This window comes from Sceloporus undulatus, chromosome 9 (genome assembly GCF_019175285.1).
Source record: "Sceloporus undulatus isolate JIND9_A2432 ecotype Alabama chromosome 9, SceUnd_v1.1, whole genome shotgun sequence".
Lineage (NCBI taxonomy): Eukaryota > Metazoa > Chordata > Lepidosauria > Squamata > Phrynosomatidae > Sceloporus > Sceloporus undulatus.
Window position 1 is genome coordinate 31,990,457 of NC_056530.1, and position 23,663 is coordinate 32,014,119.

At 47.1% G+C, this 23,663-nt stretch overlaps 2 protein-coding genes across 2 annotated transcripts in view; one reads left to right on the forward strand and one right to left on the reverse strand.

The window, feature by feature from the left end:
• Nucleotides 1-15,142: 15,142 nt before the first annotated feature.
• On the reverse strand, nt 15,143-23,148 carry LOC121915527 (SLAM family member 5-like). Its single transcript, XM_042439845.1, has 4 exons — nt 22,945-23,148; nt 20,483-20,803; nt 19,715-19,978; nt 15,143-18,013 (listed from the first exon to the last, which is right to left on the reverse strand). Exons 1-4 carry the CDS (start codon nt 23,012-23,014, stop codon nt 17,943-17,945), a joined length of 726 nt encoding a protein of 241 aa, XP_042295779.1. The 5' UTR covers nt 23,015-23,148; the 3' UTR covers nt 15,143-17,942.
• KCNJ9 (potassium inwardly rectifying channel subfamily J member 9) overlaps nt 21,573-23,663 on the forward strand; it is a 39,468-nt gene continuing 37,377 nt past the window's right edge. Inside the window, exon 1 of the mRNA XM_042439843.1 lies at nt 21,573-21,918. The gene's annotated coding sequence lies outside the window, so the exon portion shown is untranslated. The remainder of the gene's footprint in view (nt 21,919-23,663) is intronic.

The window sequence follows — 23,663 nt, forward strand, 5'->3', positions numbered from 1 at the left end:
CCTTCCTTCCTTCCTTCCTTCCTTCCTTCCTTCCTTCCTTCCTTCCTTCCTTCCTTCCTTCCTCCCTTCCTCCTGATGCCTGGCATCAGAGGTTTCTCTTGCACACTAACGCTGTCAGCGTAGCATGGCATCCTCACTATGCGCTTCACCTCCAGAGGCCCATCTGCACCTGCGATAATCACCCTCATAATGATATTTATACAAATGCCTAATGGCTCCATCTGAGCTGCTGGCAGAAACCCGTCCCGACCTGGGTGCTGCCATGCGTTTGCACACCCTCGGCTTATTACAAGGGCATGCAGCTGCGCATGGGAGCAGGGAAGCTTCGCCATCTCCTTGTTAGCTCTCCTGGGCTCATGGGACTGTGGAAGGTGGGAGGGCTGTGCCCGCTGGTGGACCTCAACCCTCTCCAGCAGCTCTCCTGGTGTGGCTGGACTGCAAATCCCATCAGCCCCCTAGCCAGCGTTGAGGGATTCTGGGAGCCGCAGCCCAAAGAAAGCTGGAGTGGTAAAGGAAAGGGATTACCTACCCAGAGCAAGACCTTTGACCATCTTTGTACCCTTCCTAAACCCCAGTGGATCTTGCTGCCCAAACCTTGGCTGAAAATGTCAACCAGGGGGCGGCCAAGAATCTGCTTCTGGTGATGGCTTAGACATTATTGCAATTGATCCCGGGTCAAGGAAAGCCATCACTCCTGGAAATGTCCAGGAGCTGTGGGCAGGTGGCTTTTAGCCTCCCTTCCTCCAAAACCTGAAAGGCTGCAAGGCCTTGATGGTAATGTAGAGGGAGAATAGAGTTGGAGATGGTAATGATGATTGGTGATGGTGATTGGAGATGGTGATGGAGATGGTAGTAATGATTGGTGGTGGTGATGAAGATGAGTGATGGGTGATAGTGGTTCAGAGGGCCACCAAAAGGACCAGGGGCCCCATTTACCCTACTCCTGGGTGTGTTTGCCTGGCAGGAGTCCCCTATTTGTATTCCGCACTTCCTCTCTTGAGCCACGACGGGCACAACGACAACGACAGCGGTGGTGGCGGCGAAGGAGGCGGTGAAGTGGTGGAGGATGCGGGCAGAGAACAAAAACGCCGCCGTCTTCTGACGTACGGCAGGGGAGAGAAAAATAATTTGCAGGCTGGCAAAATAGCTTTGGGAGTACAAAGCTTGGAAGGAGAGCCTCCCCAGTGAATAATTGGAAGGGACGGAGGCCTACCACCATCCGCAACCGGCCTCCTCCTTCACATTTCTCTCCCTCCCTGCTTCCCTCTCTTTCTTTCTTTCTTTCCTTCCTTTCTTTCTTTCCTCCAAGGCAATTACAGGGCCCTCTCTGTTGGCGGCCCTTCCACGTTCCTGCAGGGGTGACCTCTCTTCTTCTCCGATAATTAACTGTGAGCCAAGAGGGAAGACTGGCAGGCAGGTAGGGCCTTCTTGGCAGGAGGAGGCTCATTTCGCAGGGCAAGCAATTTGGGGCGGACAGAAGCCTTGCCGACGATGGGCAAAAATAAGCCTAACTAGGCTGGTCAGTTCGGGACCATCCCAGGGTTGGAAGTTGTGGGTCCAAAGCTTGAGGCTGAGAGATGGTGATGTCAGGAAGTGTTAGGCATTGAGAATCAACCATGGTTGCTCACAGATTGGCATTCAAACACAGGCGCACAAAGGAGAAACACACACTGAGCGGACTTACTTCCCTGTCTGCAAATGAAAAGAGAGATCTTAGCTAAAGGGGCTCTTCTCAGGTCAAGGTGAAATGGGAGGATTAGTCCTTCTCACTTACTTAGAGACAGGATAAGGAATATTTCATCGAACCCGGTGCTTTTTGAACTATCTGATGTCGGGGATGAGTAATGTTTCCCCCCCCCCATTGTGACTGGGACTAGTGGTATTATATTTGTACCCATTGCACATAATTATTTCTCTCTTTTCTGGAGACTTAGCAGGTACCAAGAGTGGCTGGCCTAAGGACCTGAAATGGTTGAAGGACTACCACTGATTTAATAGAAAGCAGAGTGGAGGGTGAGTCCTGGCCTCACATAGGATTGGGAGGGAAGGAGGAAGCTACTTGAATAACCTTTGGAAGCTGCAGAATCCAGTCAATGAGGGCTTGCAAACTGGAGCAAGATGCTGATTTAATAGCTATGCTGGAGATTTGCACCCAGACCTTTCCTCTTGTCCAAAGCTGAGCTCTCCAGAAGTGGAGAATTGGCACCTGGAGAAGGCCCACAGGAACTGGAGACCCACAGGCAGAACCTGAGAACTGGTGACCCTAAGGATGAGCACCCTTCAACTACTTTACTCTGGCCTTAATCATGGGTACAGATGCTCCTCTGCACCCACCAAATCACCCCAAATTTCTGCCTCCAAAAAAGAGGGGGAAGTTCTAGACCCCTTTCCCTCCTGCCCCGCAAATACGGCTGCCAGGGGAGGCCAGCAGCCAAATGCCGCCATGGCTCTTGCAACGCTTCACTTCTCCGCTCCTTTTTCTGTTCAGCTCCATTTTCCCTGAGAGCTTGGGGGAGTGGATTACGGCATTCTCCTCCATCTTCTGACCCCACTTGCCTGGCTGCCCCCCTCGCTTAAAAACGCAGAGCATGAAAATTAAGTCAGTGGAACATGGCTGAGTGGAGTGGAAAATAAGAGAGTTAGATTGCAGAGGCTGGCAAAGAAGCAGAGAGGAGATGGTGGGAGGGGAGTCCAGCCCAGAAAGGGCCCCCAGAACACCCCTTTGGCCCCAGCCTCATTCGTGGGTCCCAGCCAGAGGAGACCCATGGACCCAGTGGGTGCATGGTGAGGCCAAGGCTTTCCCAGCCCCATCAGTTCAGGCTTCGGCCCATTAGCTCCAGGCCCAGTCCTTTCCAGCATCCAGTGTGGCTTCTTTTCCAACACAAGAAGGATATCTGGGGGGAGCGTGTCTCAGATTTTGGTCCCAAAACCTCAGGGACAGGGAAGGTCCTAAACTGGGAACCCTGTCTCCCACCCATCCTTCCTTCCAAAAACTGGTGCTGCTTTTTATTTGCATGAGTGGAGGCAACAGGAGAGATGCCTTCTACTTCTCTCGCAAAAACCCTGGGAATGCTAGCAGGAACAAAATTCATTCCCATAAACAGTCGCCCGAGGCAAACTTCTTCCCTCTCTTCTGCCGCAGGGATGTTCTGGCGTTCCACCCGCGCAAGCGATCTCCTCGCATCCCAGGGGAGGTTGCTGACGTTCTGAGAAGATCCTGGATTCACTCCAAACTAGAAACGCTGCATGATTCCGCCTTCCTTATATGTTTTTCTTCCATGGAGGAATTTGCACCTGGAAGGTAGAGGGAAGATTTGATGGCACCTGTAGAAATTGGCCCCTGAAGAAGCACTCAGAAAAGCCGAGGTGAGAAACAATGCTAATTGACGAATTCCAAAATAGTAGTTAATGACTTAAGGACAAGACATGAGCACTGGGTTGCCTTCCTTTACAGGGTCCAACCAAGTGGAGCAACCCTGGCCTCTTAGATGAAGAGAACACAGCCATAGTGGGCTTGCTGGCCACATCTGAAGGCCAACCATGACCACTGGCCTGCTGACAAAATGGTGGCCAATTTCCTTTGCAGTACTGTCTTGAGCCAGCAGATGGAGCAAAAGTGAGTTCTGTTCTCCCCCTGCTGGAGGGAAAGAGAACTGCGCTTCTGAAAACAACACCTTTTGGCTTTGTGTGTGTGTGTGTGTGTGAGTCTTCAACTCTAGAGTTATGGTGCGTAGAGTTATAGATTTCATGGGGTTTTCTTAGGCAAAGGAATCCTCAAGGGTGGTTTTGCCAGTTCCTTCCTCTGAAATATAGCCTATACGTAGTACCTGGTCTTGGTCAGCAGTCTCCCATCCAAATACTAATCAGGCTGGACTCTGCTTAGCTCCCAAAATCAGACAGGATCTGGTGCTTTTAGTCCCGCCCGTGGGACTTACCCAAAACATGGGCAAGTTCATAAGCATGTTTGCTTTCATTGCTGCAGCTCCAGAGACGAGGACCCAGAGCAGTGGATTCAGGCTGCAGGAGAAGAGATTCCACTTAAACATCAGGAAGAACTTCCTGAAGGTAAGAGATGTTCAACAATGGAAGACACTGACTGCCTTGGAGGGGACTGGAGTCTTCTTCTTTGGAGGTTTTTAAACAGAGGCTGGATGGCTATAGGTCACAGGGAGGGCTTTGATGGCATATCCCTGTATGGCAGAATGGGATTGGAATGGATGGCCTTTGGGGTCTTTTCCAACTCTATGATTCTGTGATCCATCTGGGATGCAACCAAGGCATGTGCCGCTGTGGCTTGGTCTGACATCTCTAGGAACAGGCATCCATTACATATGGACCAGCCAGGATCTACCCAAAGAGGCAGGGAAGCCCATTGATAGACATGCTTCCGTTTCCACGCCCCCCCAAGTCTGGCTCACCCCCCAAAAAGCGATTCAAGAAATCACTGGTTCCATCATCCCCATTTGCTAAGAGCCATACTCTTCTGGCAGAGGTGTCACCCTCAGTACGGTTTCCACACACTAATTCCCAGAACCCGCTTACATCTCTGGCACGCGCCACTAATTCGACATGTTGGCTTGGGCATGTTTGTTTGTTTGCCTGGCAGGCCTGGCGCTTGGACCGAGGTGCTAATAAAGCTGATGCTTGCCGTCATGACGGATTAGGCACACGGGTCCTTGTTAACACGCTGTTTCCTCTAAATAAATCATTTGCCCCCCAAACTGGCGTTCAATTATTCAACGGAAAACATGGGCCTAATTTGGCTGTTCCAATGATGGAGCGACACGGCGGCGGCGGCGGCGGCGGCAACAGGGCTCTTTCCTCCTGAGGGTCTTTCCTTGCCTTCCTTCAGCTCCGGTAGGGCTCCAAAATGGAGGAAGAGGGGCAGATTTTGGGCCAGATATGACACCTGAGCACAGGGGTACTTTTATTTCGATAACAGACCGTCCAGCTTTTCCCAGATGGAAGTTAAAACAGATCTGGCCAAGCAACCTCAGAGTGTAGTCAAGGTGGCAAAAGGTATTAATAGGGAAGAGCAGAAAAGGTAGCAAAGGATGTATCTTGGGTATGTCCTCTCCGGTTTTCACTCTGACAACCCTCATCCCCTATAACAGCGGGGACAGATTATGATGCCAAAAATGGTCCTATACCTTTCTCCTTCTAAAATATATTTTTAGGGAAAGAGACTTTGTGTTGCTCTCCTCTTGCTCTCCCTTCCTTTTCTCTCTGGCTCATTTTGGTTCTTGATTTGCTGCCCATATCTCTAGCTCTATCTCTCTCTCACACACACACACACAATACCGGCTGGATGTGCCTTTTATTCTTCCCTCTTCTTTGGGAAAAGGTGAGCCGGAGCAAGATCATTTCCAATGTGGACGCGCATTATCGGCCTCCCCAGAAAACTTGGCCTCTCTGATTCTTTCTCTTCAAAAGAGGAGAGAGAGAGACTCAGGCCCAGACGCCTACGCAAGGAGGCAGAACAATTGGGGGGCGGAAAAGGTCCATGGAGGGCCACCCTTTCATCATCTGGGCTCAAAAGACGGTCCCTTCCGCCTCCCTCCTTTCCCTTTTGTCAATCCAGACTTTGCTGCAAGAGAGGAGAAGAAGAGGGAGGAGAAGAAGAAGGGAGAAATGGAAATGAAAGATCCAGTCTGAAGCTACACAGACTCAACCTCCCAGCCTTTGCCTTTCTCTCATCATCTCTGATGGAGCCAAGGGAGGTCAGGAAAAGCAGAAAGGTCCAGGAGTCGTCAGGTCTTGATTCGCAAGGAGGACCAGTTTTCTGCCAGAGCGACCCTCCACTTTGGTCTGACCCATTTGAGTCGGGTCAGAGCAAAGGCCAATGTGAACTGCGAAGAGCCATCTCTTCGTCTGGAGCTCCGGATGCTGCTTTTGGAGTGCAAATCCCAGCATCTTGCAGCACAACCGGAGCCAGCTACAGCTCCATGACATCTCAAGGACCACTAACCCTAAGTTATAAATAGAGTGGAGGAATCCTAAGGGATTTGGTTGCAGAGAAGTCATTGCATGGGATGAGTGGGGCCAAACTGCTTCCTCCCACTACCACCACCATCATCATCATCTTGCTTTTTCCCTGATGCTTTCATTTTGCACCCTTCTCCATGGTTGCATCCCTGCTATCATATTCAGTGGCAGTTCTGACACCGCAAAAGGGTGTCTTGGGACCACTTGTGGCCCTTGGTTGGGACATATTTTCCCCAACCCTGGTTTTTTGAGACCTTTGGCGGGTCTCTGGTGGGTTTCTGCAGATGTTTTTCCCCCTTCTCTTTCCCTTCGACCCTCCTTGGTCCTGCTCCTCCTTCTCCTCTTCCCAGATTGATTTAATGGCCTCCCTGGCCCAGCAGAGCCATTCTTTTTAATCATGATATTATTGCCTGCCCAGCGTACTCTTTTAATCCGATCTGCTCCTTGAAGTGAGCTTCATCTGGAGAGGCCACTTCTAGGCGCTTGGTCCACAAATCGCCCCAGTTAGAATTTGCCAGCTGGGAGGAAGAAATGAAGAAAGAAAGAAATGTTTTGAAAGGATTTGCTGATAACAAAAGAAGAAAGGCATTTGGGGAGGGGAGATACTGGAAACGTTCATGAAAGGGTCCCTCTCCACTGACCCAAAAGGAAGACCCTGAATTCCATGGGTCTCTTCCTTTCCAAAATGTTTGTGCAACAACGCACAAACACATAGCTTTGGCGGATCACGCTGGTCCAATTAAGCCTTTCGGAGAGGCTCCACATCGACAGAATCAAAAGTTGGGTTGTCTTAAATAGAAAGGGAAAGAGAAGAACCGTGTTCGGCGAGCGAAGCTGTCAGAGCAAAACGGTAAAAGTGCTTGGAAGGTCGAGCTTTCATCTCCGGTGAGAAATGTTCCCTAGAAATTCAGAAACAGGAAGACTTGCTGTATTTTTCTTCTTCTTTTCCAGGCCTGCAAAAGCCAAAATCTTAATACTGTAGGCCTAGATATCAGATATAGTGTGGCCTGAATAGCTATGCATTTCATTTTCCCCCTGCCTAAATGTAGTCCCTTACTATTTGTTTTGGCCCAGCTTTCAAATCTGCTAAGGTCATTTTGAATCCTGACCCTATCCTCTGGAGTATTAGTTACCCCTCTTGTAAAACGTCTCCTCAAAGAGACTGGAAGCAGACAGTCCTGGACTGGTATAAAGCAGCATCTCTGTAGGTTCATAATAAATATCATTCTCAGGGAAGCAAAAGGCATGCCTGTCCTCTCTTTTATGCCGCATGAAATAACACGCCACCTTCACCCCATAATTCTCTCTCCTCCAGAGGCAAAGAATGGGAGGGAGGCCCAACTCGGTCTCCGCACCCCGTTGTTTTGAAATAGAGGCCTGTCCCCTGTACCGTTCTTTTTGCTGGCTACGTCTCCACCCCTCGCCTGCCTCCGATTTCTGGGTGAAATACGAGGGGGCATTAAACCCCAAAGTAGCATCCGGGGGAGAGAGGAACTGTGTGAGGTTTTATGAAGAGTCCATGAGCATGAGGAGGCGGCCATAATTTTGCCACCGGTGCAAGCCCAGCTCTTTATGGCCTCCCTTGGCCGGCTGGGGCTTTCATTAACACCTGTAAATATAAATGTGTGCATGTAAAATAAATATATATAGTCATCCTCTCGACTTGGTTGCTAACAATGCATGCAAAGGGCTAATAATGTGACCGTCGCTTGTGGAGGACCAGGGCAGAAAAGGGTCTTCTTGGACGGGTGGCCGTTACGGGTGCCGATAAAACATCCGAGAAGGATATACGAGGCTCTATAAAATGTTATCGCAAGCCAGGGACCATGGTGGGCCTATGCCAGAGCACATGCAGATCTGGAAGACGTTTGAGCAGCATCCCTCTGTGCCTCAGAGAGAGTAGCTTCTGGGACTGCAACTCCCAGAATCCCCCAAAGCCTCTTGGCCACCGAAGTGGGGGATGCTCCATATGTGGGCATACCCTCTGACTGTCCTGATTTGTCAGGGCCATTCCCAAATAATCCTTTGATGGAGAAGGCTACAGACAATGCACAACTACACACCCAGGACAGCACTTAAAGTGTTGTCAAAGTCTATCATTTACACAGTGTAGAGGCACCCTTACTCCCAGGTCAGTCAATGGCTTGCATCTGGCCGTCTTATCTCCAAAAACCCAACCCTCCAGAGATCCTTTGGGGGGAATGGAGTGGCAAAGGATGGAGGGCCTACTCTCGAGGAGACCCCCAAGGGCCCCAGCAGCCATTGGCAACCTGGCCCACTTTCCTCCCTTTGCCCTGGTTCCTCATTCATCAGCCATCCCAACCGTGAGTAATGCGGCTCCAGAGAGCATTTAGACGGAAGCCTGAGTGAGTAATTTAGTGGGAACATTAAGACGGCACCGGATTATTTATTTATGGGTGCTTCTTCACAGATCTGTCGCTCAATAATTTATACCCCCCTCAGCCGTTTAGCCAGGGTCGCCAGTAAATAATTCACTTATTATAAACTAAGAGACGTTTTATGATATCTTGAATTATGAACTCTCTCCCTCTCTCCCCCTGAAAAGAAAATTTGGAACCATAAATATGACAAAGCGAGGATGGCAGTGGAATCACAAAACCGCTCCGCTTCTCTGGGTCCCCAAAGAATAGAAGACTTTGCCCAAAATAACTTGCCCAAAATACATCCTCGATTTGGAGTGGATCATAGAATCATGGAATCATAGAATCGTAGAGTTGGAAGAGACCTCAAGGGCCATCCAGTCCAACCCCATTCTGCCATGCAGGAAATCACAATCAAAGCATCCCCGACAGATGGCCGTCCAGCCTCTGTTTGAAGACCTCTAAGGAAGGAGACTCCACTACACTCCGAGGCAGTTTGTTCCACTGTTGAACAGCCCTCACTGTCAGGAAATGTTGAGGTGGAATCTCTTTTCCTGGAGCTTGCACTTCTGCAATTCCCAAAACTCCTCCAAAACATCTTTTACAAAACCCCAGGAATTTCCAAAGATTGGGGAAGTGAGGCTTTTTAAGGACTACAACCCTCAGAATCCTCCAACAGCCACCTTAGCTTTTAAAACTGGTATCCATTTTGGTGGCCAAATAAATAGTCTAACTACTCTCTTTCTCCCATTTTCCTTCACAGTCCTCCTAATGTTGCTAAAAGACCTCTAGCCGATCCGAGGACAAGGAGAGAAAAAGGAAGAGGGCTCGGCAGGTATAAAAAGAAGCTTCTTTATCAGAGGCTTTGTTAATGGAGGTATGCAATTTTAAATGATATTTGGTGGCTCTTGGTTCTTGTAGCTTTGCTCTGGACAAGGCTTTGCATTTTTGGTAGTTTGTTCTTGTTATTCCAGAGTAGAGGGAAAACTGCAACCATGGTTTGAACAAAAGCTGAAGCCTCCGCCAGGGGGGTGCAAATGATCTTGCAGCCCAGTAAAAAACATGAATCCTTCTCCTTCATTTTCAGAGATGTGGAGGAAGGATGGTGGCACACGGTGGATCATTCTCTGCCCCCCCCCCCCCCCCCCCCTCCGCCCCCCCCCCCCCCCAACGAGCCGCCTCCATTTCCCTGCATCTCTGGTGGGTCTATTATCTCATTGCCAGACTGCAACCCAATTGATCAATGCTTCACGCAGCAGGAAAAGCAGCAGGCGTGGAATTGGAGATTAAGCAAGGCGGGAAATGTCTGTTTCCCCCCAAAACACGCATGCTAAGTGGCTCTCCTCCTTCATTCCCTCCTCTCTTCCCATGTAGCCCTCCATCTTCCATTGATTCTCAAACTGTGGTCCTCCAGATGTTTTGTGCTCCAGGTCCCAGAATTCTTGACTATTGACCAAGATGTCAGTGGTTGTGCATCCGTTCATGGGAATTTAGTCATGCGTGGGCAAGATCCACAAAGTCCAGCTTCTTAGCATCACTTCTGGAAGACGCTGAGGTTGAAACCCTGGGAAAGCTGAACATGGAGGGAAGTTTTCAGAGGGTCCATTACCAAGCAAGTCTCCATAGAATGCACTCCTTTTCATTGAAATGTAATTCCAAGCCTTCTGTAAGTTGGTGCCCTCTGAATGATTTGGACTTCAAATCCCATCCTCCCAAACTATTTTGGATGTTAGTGGTTAGATGCAGCAATCCTCAAACTTTGTTCTTGCAGGGTTCAGAAGCCCTATGAAAACTTAACATTGCTGTAGATGGGGACCAGAGTCCAACAGCTGGAGGGCCACAGGTCCTCTGTCTCCTTTGTAAGCCTTGAAAGTCTACTAAACTCTGGACCAAGAAATTAAATGCTGAATATGAAAATCTATTCCTTTTCCGCACATGTGCCAGTCCAGAGACAATCTGGATGGCAGGAAACTGGCATCCGCTGGGTTTTGGTGTGGCAGTTTGTAGCATGATTTCTTCCTTTTAAAAAATGTTCCGTCTTGACAATGTGTTTTAGTTTTAGTTTCAAGGGATTGGGGAGGGAAGGCAGAAAGGCGGTGGAAAACTCCAGAAGTCTTGGCTGCGTAGATGGAGCCCAGAGTATCTGTGAAGGAAGATGCCCTGAAGGAAGATATTAGAAGCGATGGGTTGGGGAAGAGAGCCAGAGATGCCAAGGCAGAGGAGGAATTGAAAGGGAAAGGAACTGCAGCTCAAGGCACCGTTTAGCCATTTCTAGGGAGGGTTTAGGCTTGATTTGCTCCTGGAACCATTTAGTTCTCTTTTTTAGCCATCCATGGTATTTGCAGAACTCTCCTCCAGCATCACATCTCAGAGGGTTTAGTTGTCTTCCTATCTTCCTTTCTTCCCTGCTCAGCTTTCATAACTATACACAGGAATGGGGAATACGACGGACAATTCTAACTTGAGAATGTCAATTCAAATTCAAAATCCTTTCTGTATGGAAATGAAATGACAAGTCCAGTTTTAACATTGGTTGTCGGTGGACAAACAAAGACAGTTAAAACTGGTTGTTGCAAAAAGCTTCATTCCGCTCGTGGCCCAGCATGGCACATTTGTGAGCAGATAAATACTTTCGGCTTGGAATATTTTTAGAGCCCTTGAGCTAATCCAGGGAGGAAGGAAAAAGCCTCCTTTCCCCCCAGTCATCCTCATCACCCCACTTTGGACCCATCGCTTTCCATTTCCATCCCTGCTTGGACGGAAAAAGTAGCCCCGCTTGCTCCAATGCTTTGCCAGGAGGGACAACGCAGGAAAGTTAAATGGGTTTTCTAAGCGGGGAGGCTTTAAAAGCAGAAAGGAGCCGTTTCGAGTAAACCCAGCCTTGGCCTGACATTTTGGGACCAGCTGATGGAAAGCGGCCATACGGAAAGAGTTATTTGAGTGGCTTGGGATCAGTATAAAGGCTTGAAAAACTCAATATGTTTTTAATAACGTTGCTTGAGATACCTTCCAACTGGGGCATTTTTAAAGCACTTGAGAAAATGGGAAGGCAGAGGATTAAGCGGGGCTGTCTCTGCCAAAGTTGTTGTTGTTATTATTATTATTATACTTTATTTGTATAGCGCTGTAGATTTATACCACAAAGGTTATATATACTCTATACTTGTGATGGGCCCAGAGAAACATAGCAAGCGTCTTCCTTTCCTCCCCAATGAGGAGAAGAAGAAGCCATTACTTAGAGCTATTAGCACGGTCTGTTGGCTTCTCAGCAAGGAGTCCCAAGGAAGCGGGAAGTAATTCCAGTCAATAAAGAAGGAAACGGAGGAGATGAGGATGTGGGGTGAAGGGAAGGATAAGTTGAGGGGGGGGTACCCAGGGGTGAGGTGAGTCTGGGGTTGCCATTTCAGGACTGTTGCTGGCCCAGAGGTTCCAGCCCAAAGCCTGAGGTCGAGGGATGGCTCCTGGGCATAGCTTCAAGCATTTTGTGTTAACTGCTAACCACCGTTCTTCACAGCTTGTAATTAAAACACACACACATACAACATTTTTCTTTTGGGATGTGAGGGTGGTGGCCATAAGTCACAAATGACTTGAAAGCACACAACAGTTTTGACTTAGAGTGACCTCCTGAAGGATTGACCTCTGGTCATCCACAGCACTGTCCAGTTCTTGCAAACTCAGGGATGCAGCCATGGCTTCTTTGATGCAATTTGATCACAATTTCCCTTCTGCCTTCCACTTTGTTGTTGTCACTGTGTGCCTTCATGTCGACTTATGGCGACCCGAAGGCGAAGAGATCGTGGGGTTTTCTTGGCAAGATTTGTTCAGAGGAGGTTTGCCTTTGCTTTCCTCTATGTCTGAGAGGGAGTGACTTGCCCAATATGATTTTCCATGGCCAAGCAGGGATTCAAACCCTGGTCTGGTCTCCAGAGTTGTGGCCCAATGCTCAAACCACTCTGCTGCTCTCTGTCTTTCACTTTACCAAGAGTTATTGTCTTTTTAGTAAGTCACATAGATAGAGAGGAGGGATATAAATAAAAGTGTTATTTTTATTATTATTTATCATCCTCATGATCTGTCCAATGTGAGTTTCAGTTCATTTTTGTTGGCTTTATGCAATACTTCAGGCCTGATTTGCTCCTGAACAAACTGATTTGGTTGAAGCCAAATTGACCGCAAACAAGGGCATATTCACATCAACTGAAACATCTTTAAAACAGATAATTGGGGAGATATGTTGAACCATATTCACATTAACTACTCCTTCATCTGATCAAGGAAAGGAGTCTCCTTCTCTGGAGGGTGGTAGTCCAATGCTCAAACCACTAGCCTACGCTGCCTGGCTAGGAAATTTTGTTATTTAGAAAGCAAAGCAGTTTATGAGTGCCACCTGCTGGACAGGTTAGGATTTGGCTGGCAGAGGAATGAAGGCATGGAAGATGCTGGTGAAACACCAGGAATAAACTCTTCTAGAACATGGCCACATAGCCCCAAAACCCCACAAAAACACTATGGATGCCGGCCGTGAAAGCCTTTGGCTTCACAACCTGTGCTTGGTTGCCGGAAAAATACATGCGCTCGAGACTGAACAAGACAAGATGTCGTTATCCCACTCCACTTCTCTCCCATCTAAACAACCGCCATGTTTTGCGATCCCTAACTCCATTGGCCAACAATATAAATTTGGTGGCAGTGCTGGGATTCGAAAATATCCGTTCGCTGAAAGTATGCTTGAGTTAAAGGAGTTCTGAGTGCGAGTTGCCAGAAGCCCAATATTTAACTGAATTTTAGAGGGAAAAGTTTCAACAGTTTAAATTCTAGGTGTTTTTTGTGTCAGGGGAGTTAATCTCTAAGGTAAATGTTAAGGGTTTCTTGTAGGAGATTACTCAAGGACTGACCCCATGTTGGAAAACGCCCTGGCGCGGACCGACGCCCCGTATAGAGGCGGCGTGGTCGTGACGTCGTCATGGCGGCCCCATGTGGAAGGGGAGCCCCCATTTTGTACGGACTCCGTCCCGTACTAGGGTTAGGGGGTTGGAAGCACCGCACTTTCCTCCTAGTACTGGACGATCCGTACTTTCATGGTGTTTGTAACCCGCCTAGTTATACTAATTATTAATTATTATTAATTAAATAATATAGGACAAAACACATTTTCAAATGTAGGGCACATTTTTTTAAATGGAGGACATGTGAAAAAATTTGATGATTTTTAAAAATGTTAATCTAAATGCATGTTTCTTAGGCATGATCAAAATGAGGACATTTGGGCATTATTCCTAGACAGGTGGCAGAAATGTATTCCCTTTCTGGCCAACCCCCCCTCCCCCCATTCCAAAAAGCCATTTGGGCATTGAACATGGCTTTACTAAGATGGCAATCTCTTGCATATTTCAGAGGGCTTATTGCATAACCAAACTCTTTGGGTTTCACACTGAACATGGGTTCACATGGCTATGCATATTGAACATGTCAAGGTGGTTTCACAGTTCTTGCACCAAGTGTACTTCTCAGAAGTGTGTACTTGGTCAAGAACTTGGTTTTTCTTCACTGCGCATGAGTTTGTAAAAATCACAGCAATTTACATTGGCCTTGCCTCAGAGGCTTTCTGATATCAATATCACCATTAAAGAACCAAAAACCCACAGAAAAGGCACTTTGGAAAGTCACACTCTCTTGGCTTCAAAAACAGTGTGTGGCATGCCTCTCAAGCTGACTTCATATCATCATATCATCATCCATCACACTATCATCTGTCAAAACAGGAAGCTTGTTAGCATTAAAAGCACCCAAAACACACTTTGGAAGGTGACACTCTCTCGGTTAAGAAAAGTGCGATGCCTCTCAAGAGATCGATTATCATAATCATCAGTAATCATAACAACATCCATCATCATCATCACAACACACATATCACTGTCAAAGAAAAGGAGAATTGTGGTAAGCTTAATGAAAAAATGAAAAAAAAATTTATAAAGGGGAAAAATGTTTTAAGTGAGGAAGATGGAAGGAAGAACAAAGAATGGATGAGAAAACGGCTGAACTCGGAATGAGATGACTGACGCTCGATAATCGAGGCAGGATAAAAAGATAATAAGAGAAGGAGCGAATATATAGCAGAGGACGAGGATAGACGCACGAATGATTATGAATATGAATGCTATATCCTATATGCTACTCCTCCTTCATTCCTCCTCTCCTGCCTCCCCTTCCTCCTCATCCTACTCTTCTGCTCCTCTCCTTGCTCCTCCCCTCTTCTCCTTTCCTACTTCTGCCCTTCCCCCTCTCCTCTTCCTTCTCCTCCCCTCATTCATCCGTCTCCTCCCCCCCGCCTTCAATGCCCGACACGGCCCTGGGGGCAGGGCTAGTGGAGGCATGAGGAAGAAGGAGGTGGCGGGGCTGCACGGGGAGGGCGGTGGCGGGCTTCCCCTTTGCCTCCTCTGCCCCAGGCCGCGCGGCCCTCCTCTTCCTCCTCCGCGTGGTGGTGGAGGAGGAAGGAGGGCAGCGCGGTCGTGCGGCTCAGGAGGAGGTGGAGGAGGAGGCGGCGGTGGCAGGACCGGGCTGGGGCCGGTCCTGCCACCTCCGCGGGCCGCATCCAGCCTGCGGGCCGGGGGTTGCCGACCCCTGGTCTAATCACACCAAAAACATACATATAAGACATACCTATGACATACATATAGAGGACAGGGGAAAAAGGGTAAATTAAAGGAAGGAAAAGGAGAAGAGAGGAGGAGCATAACAAACATTACAAATAATAATAATAATAATAATAATAATAATAATAATAATAGGATTTATTTATATGCCACCCAATTACTGGGAATTTGGGTGGCTTACAACAGAGGCGATAATAGACGGTTCCCTGCCCTCAGGCTTACAATCTAAAAATTTACACCAAACATTCCCTCATACATTACTTCCTATTTGAGAGTTAGGATTTTATTTTCATCCACTTGAATCTTTCCAGATTATCTATCAGTGAAATTAAAACAAAACCTCCCTTTAAATTTGATACTATTCAATACCAAATGAGATTTGCCTTAACTAAAGTAAACATCATGGGAATTCATTACAGTCATTTTGTCTGCTTATTTACACTTTAATCTAATTCAGTCCCTAAAGTATTGATTTCCTCCCATTTCGATTGAAGATACCGTAGTCTATTATCTTTTCCCAATCTGTTCTGTAATCTGCCTTGATTCCTTTGGGAAAAGGCGGAATATAAATAAATAAATTATTATTATTATTCATGTTTGAAAAGGTTAATTCCTCTTGTCAATTACCCCTCTCTAATAAATCCAGCAGCTTAAATGCCCAATCTTCCATCATTGGTATAATAATAATAATTTTTATTTATATCCCACTTTTTCCTGAAGAAATCAAGGTATCTCTTTGTTCCTCCATTTTTTTTAGCATAGATTAACCTTGCCGCTGAAAACATATAAAATAAGATTTTACCAAACTTTTGCCTCAATTGATTCTTCTAACATATTTAATAGCGAAAATTTCTGAGGAAAATCTAAGATCAGATAGCTTCGTTACTCTCTTAATTTCAAAATAAATTTGCTTCCAGAATTTCATAGCTCTTTCACAGATCCATTGAACACCTTCTCCATACCACATTTCCAACATAAATTGCTATGATTTTTATAATTAGAAATATTTCCTGAGGTAAAAAAACAACAACGCAACTCCTATCATCCCCAGATAGCATGGCCGATGGGAGTTGGGATTGCAAAACATGTTTTCTGCACAAGATTTTTGTCTCTTTCTCTCTGTTTGTATGTGCAAGATTCGACCCAGAAAACAAAAGGCCATTATGGGAGCACCACAATTTAATACAAAACAATTTCTTTGCAACACTTTAGGATGTTTGGGTGCCAAGAGCATCGCCAGATAACAAACTGGAGGGTGCTCCTCTGCCTTTAATGGTTGCATAGAAGAGGGGTATTTTGGCAGTTGTAGCTTGGTGCCTGGTTTCAGCAGTTGTTGTTTGTCATGTCAAAAGTAAGCAACCTCTGCTGGTGTCCCTTTTGTACACACAACTGTGAAAGGTACAGGAGCCCTATCCATTTTAAGTCTTGCAACCAACCCCACAATTAGCCACAGTGAATTAAGATGGGCCTTTGACTGCAAGAAAAATGTCACTTGTCCCATCCCCAAAATCTGTTAAAATAAGAACACTTCTTGTAGGCATTGCTGTGGGATGTGCTTGAATTAAAGGGGTTCTGAGCATGAGTTGCCATAAGCCCAATATTTAATTGAACTTTAGCAGGAAAGGTTCAACGGTTTAAATTATAGGTGCTTTTTGTGTTAGGGGAGTATTCTCTGAGGTAAATGTTAAGGGTTTCTTGTAGGAGATTACTCAAGGACTGACCCCACACTAGAAAATACCTAGTCTCTGAGGTAAAATTGCTGAGGTAATTGTAGGAAACTAGGAGCACACTTAGGAAATTAACTTTGAGAGTGATTTTTGAGGTAAAAATTTGGACTAAAGTAGGAAATCACTAAGTGGCTGTTAAGATCCAAGTGCCACCTCCATACTCAGAATGGGAGATAATTAGAAATATTTACTGAGGTAAAAAACAACAACACAACTCCTATCATCCCCAGATAGCATGGCCGATGGGAATTAGGGATTGCAAAACATGTTTTCTGCACATGATTTTTGTCTCTTTCTCTTTCTGTGTGTGTGTGTGTGCAAGAAACCTCTTTTCCACTCAGAAAACAAAAAGCACCACTATTTAATGCAAAACAATTCCTTCGCAACACTTTAGGATGTTTGCGTGCTGAGATAATATTGTATATAATCCTGACTGGTCTGTTATTCTTCCCAATGTCAGGAAATTCTTTCATTTTCTGACTTGGGAATGAGTAATAATAATGAATTTTTGTCACATTTCTAATATACGCACACATTTCCACCTCCCAAAAGTACAAACTTCAGGCAGCAAAACTTAGGTACGGAAGACTAGGAAAAATGGAAGGAAAGCATTGCCAGATTACAAACTGGAGAGTGCTCCTCTGCCTTTAATGGTTGCATAGAATTTGGCAGTTGTGGCTTGGTGCAGTAAGCTACAGTAAAGGACTTCCAATTAAGATGGGCCTTTTATTGCAAGAGAAACATCCTTTCTCCCATCCCCAAAATCTGTTAAAATAATAGCACTTCTTGTTTGAAACTGTACGTATGTACAGTGTTTAGTACTTCCTTTACCATGTCTTCTCTCCAATTCCTCATCCTCAACCATCTTTAACAAATATAACTTGGGGTCATATCTTATCTTAACCTGTAGGGTTTTTTGAATTGTTTCATGTGTTTCTAACCAATATCTTTTAACCGTTTGACATTTCCACCAAAATAATAAGACTTCTTGGAGGCAACGCTGTGGGACCGTTCTGAAGTCTTGGAGTCGCCAAGTGAAACAAGGGACAGGGTGCCTCTGCCTTAAATGGCTGTGTGGAAGAGGGGATTTCAATGGGGTTTGAGGCTAATGGGCTGCATGACCAACAACGTTTACTAGTGTTCCTACACAAGGTGTGGGTGCATTTCCATGCCTTTTTCAAAACCGAACCGCATCACAGGAGCACCAAAAGGGAGAGCGGAAAGGCGAAGAGGGAGAAGGTCCGAAGCCCAAGTCGGAGGCGTCCTGCAAAAGGATGGAGAAAAGAGCAAAGTGGGACATTTGGACCCAGAGAGTCAATAGGGGAGTGCGAGGGATGTGGACTGCGCTGTGACACCTCAGAGGTGACTTGGGGAGGTGGGACAAATGTGTCTTTTTTGGACCGCAACATCCAGCATCCATGCAACCCAGGGATTCTGGGAGCTGGAGTCCAAAAAGAGGAACTTTTCCTCCTGAGCTAAAGTGCAAGTGCTCCATTTTGCCGTGCCAACTTTGGACAGATCTGCATTTTGCTTTTTGGGCACGCGCTGTGACGTCTTTTCCTGTAATCGCACGGCGTTGCTTCGGAAAATGGACAGGATTGCTTCTTGATGAGCGCCTCCTTCCATCCCTTTGTTGTTCTGACTGCAAAAAACCCCTCCCAGATATATATATATATATATATATATATATATATATATATGCGCGCTCCTTGTTTCCAATTTTTGAATGCAATTTCCCTTTGCAGATGGGGGCCTCCATGCAAATGTCTCAAGGAAATGCTCCTTCTGCAGCAAATCTAGCAATGGCTGATGCGTAAATAATTATCTCTCCCCCCCCCAAATCCACCCCTCCTCAAATTCGTCAACACCGCCATGTGGCAATGGGTTAGCCAAATAATGATTTTTAAGAGCATCAAAAAGAATTGCTGAACACGGAATAATGAAGGCCTCGATGAATAATGCAGAGGACAACTCAAAAGGCGCCAAAGCGAGAAGCACTTGCTTAGGCAAACTTCAGAAACGGAGCTATTCTGAAGACAGACAGAGAGAGAGAATGGGGGGGAGGAATTAAAAAACCAACTCCAACCCAGATGACAAATTCGCTTACATTTCAAAAATGTTAATTTGGCAAGTGGTATTATTTGTAGTATTTGCGAGCTGTTTGGATTTCCGTGGGCTCCCCCGGGACGGATGGGAGGAAGAAGAGCGCTTCCTTTCAGCTTTTCTCCTACTCTTTTAAAGAGAGTTTCAAAGATATTTGTCTGCCAGCTGGTATTACTCGGGTCGCCCTTCAGCCGGCCCTTTTTGCCACCAGCTTCAAATTGAACCTGTTTTTGGACACGCTGGCAAACGGGGCTAGGAAATTAGAGATTCCGTTTTGCAAAAGCTTTGCTGCCGGCTTTAATTGGAAAAAAATTGCAAGGCATTGGTTGCTCCACAAATACAAAGCAAGGGTTGCTTTTCATGAGATGGGCAATGGCAAACAGAGCGAGAAAGGAAGGCGAGGAACCCCTAAATTCAGAGGTTCTTTAAATTCAATGGACTCCTCCAAGTGTGTTGGACCTCAGCTTCCATCAACCTTGGCCTATGCCACTAAGATGGCTGTCCTTTGGGGGATTCACCCTCTTTTGGGGGAGTCTGCAAGGGTTCAAGGACACAGTAATGACCGTCTGTGGACTAATTGTAATTCTTCCTGTGGAGTAAGAGGAAGAAGAGCAGCATTTGTAATTCAGATGAGCACCCTGGACAAGGCTTGGTTTCTCCTTTTTATTCCAAACCTAGTGGTTTTTGTGGGTGCATGGTGGGGTTTTTTGGATTCTCCAGCAAGCATGATAAGGATTTGGGGAGTTGCAGTCCACACAAATCAACTTTTCCCAGGCACAGGTGTTGCAAGAGCCACATTAAAGGACGGCTGCGATTCTTGCAAAGTGCTAGGTGGGACCCTCTGCACCTGACCAGTACTTACCATCAGCTCCAGAAAAGGCCCCACAGTACTTGTAGGGAGTGACGCTCCATGCAGTCTGGGTGCCGGGGGCTTGGGCAGTGCAAGTGTAGGAGTCCCCCTCGTCTTTGGGGTCCATGAGTCTGAGCCAGGCGTCCTGGGAGACGGTGACCCCCGTGTCCGTGCCCTTCCAGGTGTAGGTCACCCACTTATTCCCCGTCCCGGCCTCGCAGAGCAAACCCAGGCTGCAGGAATGGTTGGCCAGGTGGCTGGCAGTGACACTGATATCTGTAGGGGAATAGAGAGGAGAGTGAGAAGACGGCTGGTGGTTTCCCCACTGCTCACTACACATGGGGCAGAAAGGATACCCTCCAAGAAGGTTTGAAAAGAGGGCAAACAGACAATCTAGGAAATGCTACTGCGGTTTGCTTTTGCCTGAACCAACTGGGAAGGGCAAGACTCCGCCTGCCTCTCTCCGCTGCCCCCTGCTGATCCCAGTGGGAACTACGCCTCCAATTCCAAGAGATTAGAGCAAGGTCAGACTCCAATTCCAGAGGGATTCCTCGGATCAGCCAATTCCTTTCTGTCTCGGGTTGATGGTGTAAATGTTCCTGGCATTCATTCCCTGCTCTTGACCACTGGCTGGAAATGCTTCAGACCAGCCATGAGTTCTTCTGTACAATCATAAACCCACACACAACTTGTCCTCTAACATTTCTCAAATGAAAATGAGAAGCTGCATTGCCCAGAAACATTGGCGTATATGATCCCCAGCTCTCTGCCCTTACTCACTGAACACAAAGACGGCGTATTTCCGTAAGGACTCCTCAACCTCTTCGTCTTTCTTCATCAAAATCTCGTAGATGCCCCCGTCGTGCAGCGTCAGGTTGTGGATCCGGAACTCGTGACTGTCCTCTTCGAAGGTGATCCTTCCTGAATACTCTGAGGATAAGACGTTGAGAGGTTTCCCCGGGATCCAGATGGCCAGGGTCCTCCTGAAGGAAGCTGACCGGAGGAAGATGCTGAAGAAAGAGGCCCCCTTGGGGATCCCCGAATCCAAATGGACCGCGCTGCCTGCCTCTCGGGTGAAGTTCTTGGTGGGGCTCACTGCACCTGGAGAACAAAGAAGAGACAGTGGGGAGAAACTGGGGTTAATGGACCCACTCTTTTCAGAACCCAGCTGTGCCATTTCAGGCTCTGACCTTCTCTGGGGGATTCTGGGAGCTGCAGTCCAAAACGTAACGTTTTCCAGGAGCCCTTTTCTGTAAGTATGCACTAACTTTACGGATATGCCTTGGCTTTGAGATCTTACATGTTCTATAATAGCATAGGCGTTTCTTTTGCGTGCCTTTAAGACGTTCCCAACTTATTGTGAGGTTTTCTTGTCCTGTTTCTTCAGAAGGGGTTTGCCATTGCCATCCTCTGAGGCAAGGTCTCAGTGGGTTTTATGGCCAAGATGGAAATTGAACCCTGGTTTCCATAGTCATAGCCCAAGGCTCAAACCACTATGCCTCGCTGGCACTCTTAGAATAACATAGAGGTGACGAAACACAGTGGTTCTGAGGGCTATTTTTCCACCCACCGTGAGCCACACAGACATATAGCAATCCTAAAGACAGTGGTTCCCAAACTTGGGTCCCTCTGATGTTTTGGACTTCAGCTCCCAGTATCCGCTGCTTCCAGTTTGGCCAACCACTAGGAATCCTGGAAACTGAAGTCCAAAACAGCTGAAAGACCAAAGTTTGGCAACTGCGAATGCAAACCCCCCCCCCTTGAAAGGAACCCTAACCCTTTTCTGGTTTTGAAAAAAACAGGTCTTCTTTTGTATTGATTGTTACACTGGGGATTTAAAATGCAAGCCTCTGCTCCTGAAGGCTTCCAAACAATCTGATCTCTCTCTTTTTTCTTTTTGGCTGCAGAAAGGGCAGATCTGGAAGTCTGCAAGGACTGGGGCCTTCAAAACGGTCCCAGAAGCTGCACAGGGGCCACTGTTTGCCCACCATTTGCCCACCGGGTCCATCCCCCATCCAGCTGAGTTTTCCTTTCTCTGAAACTTCTTGGTGAACTCTGGAAAGAACCAGCATGAGACCGACTGAGCAACCAACGGAGATGGCTGGACTCCCCCTGTTTTGCAGGCTCCTTTTGCAAGTTCCTCTTCATGGGACCAGGCAAGAACTTGGATCTCAGCGCTTTCAGTTTCAGGTCTGGCACAGTTGCTGCCGACCGCGGTGAGTCCAACTCTAGTAGGATTGTATGAGAGAGTGCAATAACCTGTGTCCCGTGAAAGAGCCTCAAAGGGTTCTTGGTAAGCTAGGGGACTGTGAAACTGGGGCTGAGGGTCATGGGGATGATGGTTCGTCTAACTCCCACCTCCTCTGCCAAGTCAAGGCTTGGCAATGGGAGGTGGTCCCCAGGGTGTCCCCTTCCGACCATCTATTTTGCAGGCTCCTTTTCAGGGAGAGGAAAGGCCTGCAAAAATGGATGGCCATCATTGTTTTAAAATGTGTGCTGGTTTTATAGGCATTTGGCATCCTAAATCCAAAACTGATCTCAGGTTTGCTCCATCGCATAGTTTTTTCACAACTTGCTCTGATGTTTCTGTGTTGTAATGTGTGACTGAACTGAATTGATCCTGCAAAGGGTCAAAGAAAGGGCTGAGGTCTAGCGAAAGACTTTCAGAACACTTCAATTCACTGATATAAAACACACACGCACCCAAATCCTTTCAAAAGCACTATAAGAAATAGCACTGGCCTATATCATCAGCATACACACTTAACCAAAGCTGAGAAAGAACCGAATTGATTTAAAGAAATCTGCTTTTCTGAAAGAACGGTGTGTGGTATGACATTTTGATGGTATTTTTCAAATTCACCACCCAAAAATACATTTAGGAAAAAGCTAAAGCCAACCCTTGTTATCTGCTGATGACAGGAGAGAAATCAAGCACTGACTGCATGAGGATAGGTTTATTTGGATCCTTGTGGATGCCCAAATCCTGAGGATGCTCAAGTCCCATAACATACAATGGCATAGCAAAATGTGACCCTTAGATGAAGTGGCGAAATCAAGGTTGGCTTTTGGGAATATCTCCAAGCCAGAGATGGTTGAATCTGTGGATGAAGAATCCATGAATACGGAGGGCCAACTGTACGATATTTATTATCCCACGTAACAGGCCCCTCTCCCAATGCCAAAGTTTTCCAAGCAGAATGAAAGCTGGGAAAAAGAAAAGCCATTTAGTTTGGACTTACTTGCAGCGTGGATGATGAGGAAGAAGAAGGAGAAGAAGAAGGAAAAGGGGAGAGGACCAGGCGACTCCATGATGGCTGCTCAGCAAAGGTACCGAACCCAAGGATGGCTAGTGCTGGCAACAAATCCAGGCAGGATCCCTGGAAGACTAAGAGGGAAGCCTCTCTTTTTGTTCCCTCTCTCATCTGAAAGGGAGGAGGAGGAGGAGGAGGAAGGGCTACTTCCCCCTTTGTGCCTTCCTGCAGCCCTGGGACCAGATCAGCACATCATGTGGTCCATGTGACCGGCTAGAGCTGTGGGCAGTAGCCAAAGGTCCCTTCTTTTGGGGGTGTGGAGTATGTGGACCACACTGGGTCAGAGACCAGAGGTGTCATGCCCTGCCCCCAGAAGATGGATCTTGACTCTGACTCAGAGACTGAAGCAGTGGACATCTTTGGACCTTCTGCTGACCTGGAGCAATGGGAAGCTCCAGGGCCAAATGTCTCAGGAGGGAGACCAGCAGGCAGAGAGTCCTCCTTCCCATTCAGATACGGAAGACCACTTGCCCCTACCTACCTACCTTTCAGACCACTTGCCCCTACCTACCTCAAGACAACAGAGGCTTGAGGGGGTCTCAGAGGATTTTCAGGAAGCAGCCATGAAATGAAGCAGCAAATGCCACCACCTTTAGTGATGCCTCCGATAGGTTCACCTTAAGTAATAGTAGTGCATTTCTATACCA

Coding starts and splice junctions, on each gene's coding strand:
- LOC121915527 (XM_042439845.1), bottom strand. CDS start 23,014: ATGGAGTCGCCTGGTCCTCTCCCCTTTTCCTTCTTCTTCTCCTTCTTC. Junction 19,979..20,482: donor ATACGCCGTCTTTGTGTTCA/GTGAGTAAGGGC, acceptor ATTCCCCTACAG/ATATCAGTGTCACTGCCAGC. Junction 18,014..19,714: donor GGCCTTTTCTGGAGCTGATG/GTAAGTACTGGT, acceptor ATCCTTTTGCAG/GACGCCTCCGACTTGGGCTT.